Source organism: Cetorhinus maximus, chromosome 11 (assembly GCF_964194155.1).
Source record: "Cetorhinus maximus chromosome 11, sCetMax3.hap1.1, whole genome shotgun sequence".
NCBI lineage: Eukaryota > Metazoa > Chordata > Chondrichthyes > Lamniformes > Cetorhinidae > Cetorhinus > Cetorhinus maximus.
In genome coordinates this window covers 39823159-39835747 of record NC_135889.1, presented here as the reverse complement: position 1 = coordinate 39835747, position 12589 = coordinate 39823159, and the positions used below count along the sequence as shown (strand labels likewise).

Sequence of the window (12589 nt, the reverse complement as noted above, 5' to 3'; positions counted from 1 at the left end):
CAGCCCATCAAGTCTGCTCTGCCATTCAATGAGCTCATACACAGAATAAATACAGTCCAATGAGAAAGAAAAATTCCAAGGGGAGGGCCTACCACCTCTGGTTAACTAAAAAAGTTAAACACAGTATCAAACTTACAGAAAAAATATATAATTGCACAAAGATGGGTGGCAGGTCAGGAGATTGGAAAGAATATAGAGAACTGCAAAGAATGACAAAAAGTTTAATAAAGAGGGAAAAATTAAAGTACAAGAGAAAGCTAGCTACTAATATAAAGACGGAAAGTAAGAGTTTCTATCAATACTTAAATAAGAAAAGAGTTAAAGTGAGCATTGGTCCTATAGAAAGTGCGTCTGGGGTATTGATAATGGAAAGTAGGGAGATAACAGAGGAATTAAACAGGTGTTTTGCTTTGGTCTTCATTATAGAGGACACAAGTAATATCCCAAAAATAGCTGTAAATCAGGAAATAGGAGGGACGGAGGAACTTGGGAATATTACAATTACCAGGGAAATGGTATTGACCAAATTGTTGGGGCTGCGGGCTGACAAAATCCCAGGTCCAGATGGACTTCACCCTAAGGTTTTGAAAGAAGTGCCTAGTGAGATAGTTGATGCTTTGGTTTTAGTTTCCTAAATTCCCTATTCCATTAGATTGGAAAATAGCAAATGTAACTCATTTATTCAAAAAGGGAGGAAACAGAAAGCAGGAAACTACAGGCTAGTTAGCCTAACATCTGTCATAGGGAAAATGTTAGAAGCTATTATTAAATATGTTATAGCAGGGCACTTAGAAAAACTCTTGGCAAGCAGGCAGGGTCAACATGGTTTCATGAAAGGGAAATTATGTTTAACCAATTTATTGGAGTTTTTTGAAGGAGTCACATGTGCTGTGGATAAAGGGGAACCAGTGGATGTACTGTACGTGGATTTCTAGAAGGCATTTGATAAGGTGCCACATCAAAGGTTATTGCAGAAAATAAAAGCTCATGGTGGAGGAGGCAACATGGATAGAAGATTGGTTAGCTAACAGCAAGCAGAGAGTTGGCATAAATGGGTCTTTTTCTGATTGGCAGGATGTGACAAGTTGTGTGCCACAGGTATCAACGGTGGGGCCTCAACTTTTTACAATTTATATAAATGACTTAGATGAAGGGACTGAAGGAACGGTTGCTAAATTTGCTGACAACACAAAGATATGTAGGAAAGTAAATTGTGAAGAGGACATAAGGAGGCTACAAGGGGACATAGGTAGTTAAGTGAGTGGGCAAAGATCTGGCAAATGGAGTAAATGTGGGCAAATGTGAAATTGTGCATTTTGGCAGGAAGGATAAGAAGGAAATATATTATTTAAATGGTGAGAGATTGTAGAGTTCTGAGATTCAAAGGGATCTGGGTGTCCTAGTGCATGAATCATAATAGGCTCGTATGCAGGTACAGCAAGTAATTAGGAAAGCCAATAGAATGTTATTGTTTATTGTGAGGGGAATTGATTACAAAAGTAAGGAGGTTATGCTTTAATTGTACAGGGCACTGGTGAGACGTCTGGAGTACTGTGTACAGTACTGGTCTCCTTATTTAAGGAAATATGCAAATGTGTCAGAAGCAGTTCAGAGAAAGTTTACTAGACTAACACCAGGAATGGGCGGGTTGTCTTATGAGGAAAGGTTGAACAGGTTAGGCTTATATCCACTGGAGTTTAGAAGAGTAAGAGCCGACTTAATTGAAACTTTTAAGGTTCTGAGGAATCTTGACAGGGTGGATGTGGAGAGGATGTTTCCTCTGGTGGGGGAATCTAGAACTAAGGGTCATTGATTAAAAATAAGGGGTTGCTCATTTACGACAGAGATGAGGAGAATTTTTTTCTCTCAGAGGGTCATGAGTCTTTGGAACTCTCTTCCTCAAAAGACGGTTGAAGCAGATTCTTTAAATACTTTTAAGGCAGAGCTAGAGAGATTCTTGATTAACAAGGGGGTGGAAAGTTATCAGGGATTGGCAGGAATGTGGAGTTGAGGTTACAGTCAGATCAGCCATGATCTTATTAAATCGCAGAGCAGGTTCGAGGAGCCTAGTGGCCTATGCCTGCTCCTAATTCGTATGTTCATATCATCTATTAGAACATGTTACAGGAGGAGCTTTTACAACAACTTTCTCTAATTTTACAGTTGAAAGCAGGTTCTCTTCTCTATTGTAGTCTCTTAATGCAAAAATACGACACAAGAGGATAAGGGGATATAAGTAGAATGGAAAATAGGGAATTGATCAGGGATAGTCACGTCAGTAACTAAAACTTCAAAAACATAGAAGCCCCACAAGATAACAAAATCACGGAAATGGCCAAGGCTATGGATGAAGGAAGTAACATGAAGGATGAGGTTGATGGAGGACAGAGGAGTAATGAAGATGAAGGAATAGAGACTAGGAGAATAAAGGAGTCAACTGAAAATCACTTGGTGCAGAAGCTGAAGGAAAAGAAATGAAGACTATTCAGGTATGTGTAGATGCTAGATTTGGGATGGTAGTAAATGAGGGGTAAGAAATTAATTTCTGTAGTGCCACTTCCAGCCACGCTGCACAGCCAACGTTAAATCCCTGGGGACAGGAAGCACCAGATGCCTCTATCACGTTGATGTGATGCCAAGATTCCAAATTTGGATAACAGAAGTCCTGGCAACACCTGTGTTACCCAATCCTGAAAGAAGAAACATGAAGCAGCAAGGTATCTTGTGCCCAGTAATAATATTATTTAAAGGGTCAGACACTCTGGTTACTGGTAAGTAAGATTTATAGAACTTTTTTCTGTTGGAAAGTATCTGAAAGTGCACAGAGGAGTAGGTGATCTCTCCACACAAAAGTTTCAACAGGTATGATGACAGCAGTGTTGGTGCCTCTGCACCTATAGCATGACAGGGGAATGGAACAGAGGCTGCAAGAGGGCAGGTACTTCATCATGCTCTCTGCCAACTTGCAGTCAGACTCCTCCATGCTCTTGGAAAGTGACAAGAGGCTATAAGGCAGGTTGGCCAACGTATGGCCAGTGACTCACCATGTGCTGATCCAAACTCTATAATATCCTCCAAGGTAAATGTAGTGTGAGTATCTGAGCTGGTGGCTGCAATTGTCAGATCAAATGTTGGGGTCTGTTCATCCATCCTGTGCTATTGCTCTCTCTCTCTTCCTCCTTGGACTGCTGTTTCTGGGCAGGCAGCAGTTCTTGGGTGTCTGAAAGCACTGACTCAGAAGGGGAAGGACATTGAGGGAAGAGAGGTGGGGTGGGACGCAGGAGGTGGTCACGGCATCAGCAGCTTGCTTATCATGCCAGATTGCAGGATGAGAGGGAGCTGGGAGTTGAGAAGGGCATAAGGCCATCTCCTCAATGACGTTGGAAGCTGCGGGCCCCATTGCAGTCAGTCACATGATGCAGAGAACCATCTTCTCTTTAGGATTCTTGGGGAAGAGAGGTGGGGTGGGACACAGGAGGTGGTCACGGCATCAGCAGCTTGCTTATCATGCCAGATTGCAGGATGAGGGAGAGCTGGGAGTTGAAAAGGGCATAAGGCCGCCATCTCAATGACGTTGGAAGCTGCGGGCCCCATTGCAGTCAGTCACATGATGCAGAGAACCATCTTCTCTTTAGGATTCTGAAGGTGCAAGTGGCCTTGTCCCCCTCCAGCTCTGCTCTGCTCCTTTCTAATTATGTTAAATTGACCTTCAAGATAGAGGGAAGAATGTCAGTGGTTGTGCAGAACTGTGTTTGGGTGATATGCCTGCTAAAGCTGAATAGCGGGGGGTATTTAGAGGCAGTGAGAGGTGGGTGTTAGTTTGGCAACATTGGTGGTGTCTGAGGATGAGTTGGAGAATCTGCATGTTAGGCACGAGTCCCGAGTTCAAGGGAGTGCTTCTGGGTAACTGATGTCGTATTGGTGCATTGAGCAAGGTGAGAGGTTGATGTTGTGGTGGGTAGGAAAAGTGATGTCAAGATTGACATTGAGCACCCATATGAGGTCATTACACCTCTTGTACAACAGCTGCCAGGTCATTGGGCCCACATTCTGTGAGTTGATCTTCACAGCCACCTGCACCCACTCCTTTCCGAGAGTGGCGCTTGAGGGTCTCCTAGCCCCCTGTAGAATGATGGCATCTCTCCACCTGCTGACAAATGCTTCCAGAACTGCACCTGTCAGTCTGAATCCCTCTGTGCGTCCTGGTGTTCAGTTGGCAAGAATTGCCATTGCAACAGTCTTTTTTTCAGGGGCAAGCTGTCTAAGTAAAAGCAAGTTACCAATACCACATGGCATGTAGCAATGCTGCCAGCACTTCCTGTTGTGTGCAGGAGAGAAGAAAAACAATGCTGGAGGTGCAGGAGTTTGCACAGAAATCATTCAGATGAGTTGAGTGGACAAGTTTTCTGTCTTATCCACATCACGCTGTGATTCACAGCCAACACACCCAAAAGTCAAGGTGAATCAATTTTGCACCCAATAACTTTAAAAGAGACGTTTGAGGGATAGAAAAGGGTTTGCTACTCATTGAGGAAAATGTGCTAGAGGAGTATGGGTCAGATATCACTTGACAATGGCTGCCAAACCACTGCCACAGAGATCAGCTTACGGCAAATAGTGGAAGGCAGGCAGAGGGGTTGTTAGGTGGAATGTGTTCTCCCAATTCCCTTTCAGCCATATCTCATTAAGTGCAATGACATCGATGGAATGAATTGAGCCCCTCTCCTAACCCCTCACCCCCAACAACAAGCACAAGGAGCTCGTGGGACTTCTCTGTCACTAAGATTTAGACCTACCCCATCAGCAGCCTCTGCTATTTCTCTCCCTTTGCCTAGCTAACCAGGCCAAATTTCCTCTACGGTTTTCTCTGGCTTAGCCCTGAACTCACATTTTTCTCTAGTTTCTCTCTGATTTCCCCTCATGCCCTCTCCAAGCTTATTTTATCCATAAAACCCAGCATGTCCTCCTCCCTTCACCCTATTCCTAATAAACTGCTGACCACCCAGCTTCCTAGGTTAACTGATATTGTTAATGGTCCCTGGTCCTTCATTTTTTTTCTTTCATGGGATTGGGCGTTGCTGGCAAGGCTAGAAGTTGTTGCCCATCCCCAATTGCTTTTGCAACTGAATGGCTTCCTGGGCTATTTCAAAAGGCAATTAAGAGTCAACCATATTGCTGTGGAGTCACATGTAGGCCAGGCCAGGCCAGGCAAGGATGGCAGATTTCCTTCCCAAAATGACATTAGTGAACCAGATTTGTTTTTACAACAATCAATTATAGTTTCATAGTCACCATTAATGAGACTAGCTTTCAATTCTAGATTTTATTAATTGAATTTAAATTCCATCAGCTGCTGTGGTAGGATTTGAAACCCTGTCCCCAGAGCATTAGCCCAGGCCTCTGGATTACTAGTCCAGTGACAGTACCACTAAGCCACCATTCCCCTCCTACAAATATACCCCTTGGCCCCTGAAATATCATGCCCATCCTCAAAAACCAACCCCTGGCCCCATTGCCCTTGCCAACAACTTTCCCCTCTCCAACCTTCCTTCCCGCCCCACAGTTCTTGAACATGTATTGTTTTCCCAGAACTCCATGTTTGACTCCCTCCAAACAGGTTTCTGCCCCTGCCACAGTACCAAAATGCCTCTTATCAAAGTCACAAACGACATCCTAAGTGACTATGCCAAAAATAAACTATCCCTCCTTGTCCCCTCAACCAGTCTGCAACCTTTGACATGCTTGACTACAGCATCCGCCTTCAATGCCTCTCCATCGTCATTCAGCTGGATGGGCTTCACTTGCCTCGTTCTATTCTTATTTGTCTAATTGTATCTAGAGTATCAGTTGCAATAGCCTCTCTTCTCGGACCGCAGCTTCTATTATCCTCCAAGGATTTATCCTTGACTCCCTGCTATTTCTCATCTGCATGATGCCCTCGGAAACATCCAAAAACACAGTATCTGTTTCCAAGTATACGCTGTCCTTTGTCTCTTTTTCTTTCTGGGTTTTCCAGGGCTTGGGAATACAGCTAAAAGGAGGCAAAGATTGCTGCAAGTAGACATAAATACCTTTTCAGGACTGCTAGTGAGGGCTGCTCCCCCGCTGTCTACCTTGGAACTGTTTTCTCAATACCCCGAGCACCTGCCACTGCCAGATCAGCGACTCCTCCCTCAACATCATGGAGCTTGACCCTAGGATCACAGACATCACCAAGCTAAGAGAACACCCCTCCCAAGAACAGACCTCCCTCTCCCCCACAACAGGTCAGTCATCTCCAAGATTCAGACTAACACTAAGGATTCAGATAGTTTCCCCCCACCTCCCCCCAACCCAACCCCTGCCACACTACCACTATCCAAAGTAGAAAACTGAATGCTTCTGGCCTGTGACCCCCCTCTGAAGCATTCCATGTCTGACAGGCAGTCAATCAGGTTGGCTTCTGGATAGGAAATTTGCTGGAAAAAAGAGAGGAAATCAGGGCGCTCCTGGTTCCCAAACACAGCTCCTCGAACTCTGCTCAGAAATCGATCCCCAATAAAGACCAAGACCATAATGTCTAACGTGAACAATTTTAGCCTGTTTAATCAAAATTTGACAATTGTGTCAAGGTGGTGTGGCAAATTGCATGATGAACAAGGCAGATTCCTTTCTGCTTACATTAGCATTCAAACAGCAGTTGTTCTTCAGTCCTTTATTGCATCAAGTCTTGCTATTTTTGAAACCATGGATAGAATTCTACACAGAGGCAGTGGCCCCACCCCATGGCTTAAAAGTCAGAGGTGAGCCTGCCTTTGCATTGCCAAGAAACCAACAGCCAACCATCAACTCACTCAAAGTGAGACTTTCACCCCATCTTGATAAGCAAGGGAGTGAAAGGTTATGGGGGGCAGGCAGGAATGTGGAGTTGAGGTTAAAATCAGATCAGCCATTATCTTATTGAATGGCGGAGCAGGTTTGAAGAGTGAGGTGGCTTATTCCTGCTCCTAATTCGTATGTTCGTATCCGGGAGGAAGTCTCGCCTCCAAGAGTTGCCAGCCAATAAAATGGCCAGCAGCTCACTAGTCCCAGCTGCACCACCAAAAGCTGTGGCCTCTATTGCAACTGCAGGCAGTTTCCTATGACAATCATGGCTGGAGCCAGATCAGAAGGTGAGTGGAGGGTTCCAGTGGGGCCAGGCTTACAAGCTCTGCTAAGGGGGTGGGAAGGTAGTGGGGTCAGGGGGCAGGGATTGAGATTGGGAGGGGGTGGGGTGCAGAAAAGGGCAGGGAATACCGTTTGTGGGAAGGTGCATCCATTGAGCATAGAGTGCCCAAACAGGGGAGAATCATCCCAGCCCACAACAAGGGTGCCAGGCTTCCTCGCCACGTGATATGCCAACCCCCCAAGCTGGTAAAATACCAGCGGCAGTGGGAGAAGTTCCTTAAGCTGCAATGCCACCCAATTTTATGCCTTGAATGCCTCCCAGCCCACTCCTTGGATGGGGGGATGGGTGGAAGGGTTAAGGTTAGGGGTAAGGTTATTCCACCCCATGTATTGAATTTTTTAAAATCATTTGCAATGCATGACTTCATTGTGAAAGTAAAGTGTTGGGTTTCAGGGATTCAAAGCATTATCACTCCTGAAAGAGCAAAGCACTTTCCTAGAATCTTCCACACATTCATTTTATTTATATAACAAAGCAATTTTTCACATAAATAAAAGTGAGGCTAATAACTAGTTCTGGTTTTATGTGTTATTTGAGCTGAAAACCAAAAATCTATCTTCTGGTTCTTTTTCCTACATTAATTTCAATTCTTAAGCAATAGAATGGCTAAGATTACGAATTCATCTAATTCAAACTATTCTTAGAGGCAATTTACCTAACTCAGGGCATTATAAGTATTCACTTACCACCCAGTAGTATCTCAGTTGGCTCAACCATTCAAAGTCATTTTCATCAGTGACTTTTTTCTTTACAAGAACTGTCAATACATCTCTGGCATGAACATCTAGCACAACCAATGCCCCAAGAGTAACACGATTCTGCTTGGATAGTTTTCCACGCACTAAGGTAACAATATCATCAATCTGCTTATTATTCAAATCCAGAAACTGCTCAAGGACCTAAGAAATAAATTGAGTAGGCAATTTTACTGTATGTAATCACAATCAAACCCAGTTTACCATATATGCAGCAAACAATTTTTCCACCATTATCAATGAATCTGAAAAAAAAAACTAGTCCATTGTTAGCACAAAGTTCTGTGGATGCTGGAATTTTGAAAGATAAATGGAAAGTGCTGGAAATACTCAGTGGGTCTGGCAGCAGCAGTGAAGAGGGAAACAGAGTTAACGCTTCAGGTCAGTGACCCTTTGTCAGAAGTGGGAGTGCTTAGAGATGTCACAGTGTTTAAGCAAGACAGGGAAAGGGAAAAGGGAGGAAAGAGCAAACGGGAAGGTCTGTGATGGGGTGGAAGGCAGAAGAGATCAAATGACAAAAGTCAAATAGTGCAAGGCAAAAAAGTGACTGTAATGGGGCAAATAAACAAAAGATGTGTCTAGAGGAGGCATAAATTGGAAAAGCAGTATCACTACCAATGCCTACTATCCAAAAATAGGGGCAAGGGTTATGATCTGAAATTGTTGAACTCAACACTGAGTCCAGAAGGCTATAAAAGTGCTGGTGCTGTTCCTCGAGCTTATGTTAAATTCATTATAATTTTGTATTACAATCCCAGCTGATGTTACCACTGGACAAGCCTGATCCCAGGGTGGAACCCAGCTTGATAGATCCTAACTTTAAATTTGTTTGTTTAGAAACTTGAAGAGTGGCTACTGAACATAGTCACTAGAGTCAAGCTAATGAACCTTTAACAAAATAATAAAATATTTATTTAACAAGGAAAGATGAACAATATTACAATACTTCTTCAACCATAACCATACCTTTACAGATATATACAGATTTGTAAGGATAATACAAGTTACAAAAGCTATCTTATACTCTAATGTCCACTGTAAGTACACAGTCCATGTAAACCAATAGGCAACCTGTGGACAGGCACACCATACTTTGAAACCAAGTGACAGGTGCCACCCCAGACAGATGCTATGGATCTCTCCTCAACTCCCCCCAGATGCTTGTCACACCATGAACCAAATGGTCTCACTGAACTGTGTCTTTTATATGAGGGTTTCCAATCTCCACTTTCCAAGAACTTGCCTTGGAATCTTCTCCCAAATCGACACTTTCTCTCAGGTGCCTTCTGCAAGGGGTTCACCTCCAGGGTTTCAACCTCTCCTTCCAATGTTCCTCCCCCCTGGGTCACCATATATGCATTTAAGCTTTTGTCCACCCACTCTCTCTCACTGGCTCAGCTGCCGACAGTATACCACTGCTTCATATGCCCATAGCAAAAAGTTACAGACTTTCAGTTGCCTTTTTGGACCTTCTGACTTCTCACAAGCCTTTATAAGACATTGACTCTGCATCCTGTAGCTTCGAGCTTTAAGCTTGAAGCTTGGAACGTTCTTCTGCCCCTCACTCTTAACTTCGCTTAATAGGACCTTTTTCCAGGTTCCTGTCCTTCCTTTGACTAGAAGGACTTGAGACTTACTCCTGTTCCACTCCTCTGGATTCTTTAGCTTGGGAACTGGCTATCTAAGCCCCTTTGAGTCTCTGCCTGGCAGCAACTTTCAACTAACTTTAGCTTGGAACTGAGCCTTCTGAGCCTTCTAGACTGTTTCTACCTGGCAGCTGTCTTCAAAACTGAACTCAAAAACTGCTGTTTCTAGTTTTTTGTGTGTGTACATAGGAGGGACCTGCCTTTCTGGACCCCTGTCGCTAGGAAACAATCCAATTTTTCTACTCTTGTGTTTGCTTAACTTCTCTTACATTCGTAAACTCTCATTAGGAATGCAGGACTTCTTAAAGTGAAACTAAAACTCAGCTTGATCTTTTCTTGATCGTTTTTGTTTTGATCTTTTCTTAACACAGATACAGAAATATAAATCAAACTTCAACATTAAAGCTAAAACCCTTTCCTAACACCCATTAATACCAATATAACTTACTTAAACCATCTCTATTTCCTAACATTTGTTTTACTCTACCAATTTTAAAGAAAGCTTCAACTTGATCATTTAAATCATTGATGATAACTGTCAATTTAAACCACCTGCATATAATGCATTACAAGGATGCCAAAATTGTAACAGTAGAAATTTCATTGCATTCTTCATCATAATTGCAATATTTTTTTAAAATAGCATTAAATTAATTGAACAGAATAGATCAAAGGCAATGTTTTGCAGCCTTACTCTATTTTCAATGATAAAGTTTAAACAGATGAAATTTAAAAATCAAAGCTTTAAAATTTCTATTTATTTTAACTATAGTAAATGTAGAGTTTATAAACGTATTTACATAAAACCACTTTAATTTTAAAAGTAGATTATTTTCCACCCGTTACTTTTGCTTACCTGTAGACCTGCTTTAATAGAATTTTGAACCTTTTGAGTCCAAAACATCTGAGACACACACAACACTGTCTGACCAGGCCAGTTTCTCACCCAATCTATACGTGGAGTCTTTGGATAAGCTTCAATCGCTTGGCCAATAACCTTTGCATTTAATACAAAACAAAATCTGTAAAACCAGCTTTTGTGCAGTTAATATTCATTTTAAGTGCTTTCATTGTTATGATTTTTAATGCAATTTTTGGTTTTCTGCTGTTCTAGGTATAGAGAAAGGGGTTGAATCAATACAGCAGTTAATTTAGTGCATAAATCATAGAAGCAGTAATCATAACACTTATATTAATTGTACAACATTCCACCGTAATCATCTTGCGTCACACTGGCTGGATGAACTACTTCAAATAGGGGAAGGGAATAAGTTATAAAAGTTAGTTTTGCTTTCACTGTAGTAAAATGCTTAGGGATAGAAATTGGACCTTAATGCCTCATTTTCAGGTGTAAAATGAATCCATAGAGGGCCAAATTTGTGGCCAACATCCTGTGCATCAAAGATATCCAACATGATAATAGGTTAAGCCATTTTTCAGGTATCCCTGGTGTTAAGCCGCTTACCTATGTAAATGAGGGGTATTGTGCCGGCTTTAGGCCCACTCTGCTAAATTGGACTCCAATAAGGGGAGTAGATGCAAGCCTTGCCTTGGGCAAGCAGTCTGAAGTTAATTGATTTAAAATGGGCAAGTTGCCTGTGGAGTGGCGACAAGTGCTAGTAGTTCATTAAATAATGGAAATGGGGCCTGAGGCCAAACTTTTGTCTAACTTTGGGCCTGTTAGTTAGATCATACGCTGTCTGAAAACCACTAGTTAAGAGCCCGCATTCCCGCCATAACCAACTTTTAGACCTTAAACTTCAGCCCAATCTTCCGGTTTCTGGATCGTTGGAGACTGGACGTATCCACCTAGATAAGCGTTGGGATGCCTTGGAAGTCCCAACACATTGATTCCGTGGGAATTGACCAGGAAGTTTGAACTGCCGATGGGCAATTCCCTTGTTCCCTGGGACTCTATAAAAAAGTCTTCAACTCTGAGTAAGAGTCGGAAACTTTGGACGGTTCCAACTTACCTACCGGAATAGTTACTCAGGCAACGTTAGACAGAAAAATCCTAGTCTAACTTCTGGGTAGCTATACAGCTGACACCCCAATCACTCCCACTGACCCCTCACCGATTCCTGCATCGACCTCCTGACTACTTCCTCAACCACCACCCCCTGACCCGACCTGACTCCCCAGCCCCCTAACTCCCGTCCTGACCCCTGATTGCCCCGACCCAACCTCATTACCCTACCCACCTGCCACCTGTACCACCCTACCCAGCATCCACCGAACCACCTGCCACCCTACCACCCTATCCACCTGCCATCTTACCCACCTACCACTCTACCCACCTACCACCTCAACAATCTGCCATGCTACCCCCTAACCACTTACCTCACCCACCCTACCCTCCTTAGGCACCTACACATTCACCCATTCACTCACACATTCACTCAGACACTCATACCTTAACATGCTGCAAAGCTGTTTAAATATCCCAGCTTTTCAGCGTGTTAGTGAACACTTAGCAGGATATGGCAGCCAGTGCCATAAAAAGGGGGTGTGACTTGTCTTTCCCCAACAATCCAGTGCAGGAGGAAGCAGTTGGATTGAAGGTGCGCTCTGTGTTTCTGAAGAAGCTAGGATTGAAGTCCCGGCCAGAAATGTGGAGCTCCAGCGTGGTGCGGGAAAGTAGGAGCGGAGTGACAATCCTACGTTGATTGCCGCTCTTCAAAAGATTCGGGCGTTTATAATAAGGGATGAAATGAGTCAACATTTGGAAAGGAATAGAGTAACTATAGTCAGCATTGAATTGTAAAAAGCAGGTAGTTGTTTGATTACTTTAATAAAAAAACATTTAGAATAAAGCAACAGTCAATGCTTTTTATATGGATCTTCAGAAGGCTTTTGATAAAGTGCCAAATAAGACATTTCTGAAGATTTCGGCACATGGTACTAAAAGGAATCTAACTGCATAGATAAGAAAATGACTGGGAAATTGAAAGATGGAATATTTATAAGAACCTTTCACAACT

At 43.0% G+C, this 12589-nt stretch overlaps 1 protein-coding gene across 1 annotated transcript in view; it reads right to left on the bottom strand.

Moving 5' to 3' along the window:
- dnah7 (dynein, axonemal, heavy chain 7) overlaps window positions 1-12589 on the bottom strand; it is a 614695-nt gene that overhangs the window by 423847 nt on the left and 178259 nt on the right. Inside the window, exons 21-22 of the mRNA XM_078551851.1 lie at window positions 10465-10605; window positions 7894-8106 (exon numbers count right to left, since the gene is read on the bottom strand). Coding sequence (XP_078407977.1) covers window positions 7894-8106; window positions 10465-10605 — 354 coding nt within the window. The remainder of the gene's footprint in view (window positions 1-7893; window positions 8107-10464; window positions 10606-12589) is intronic.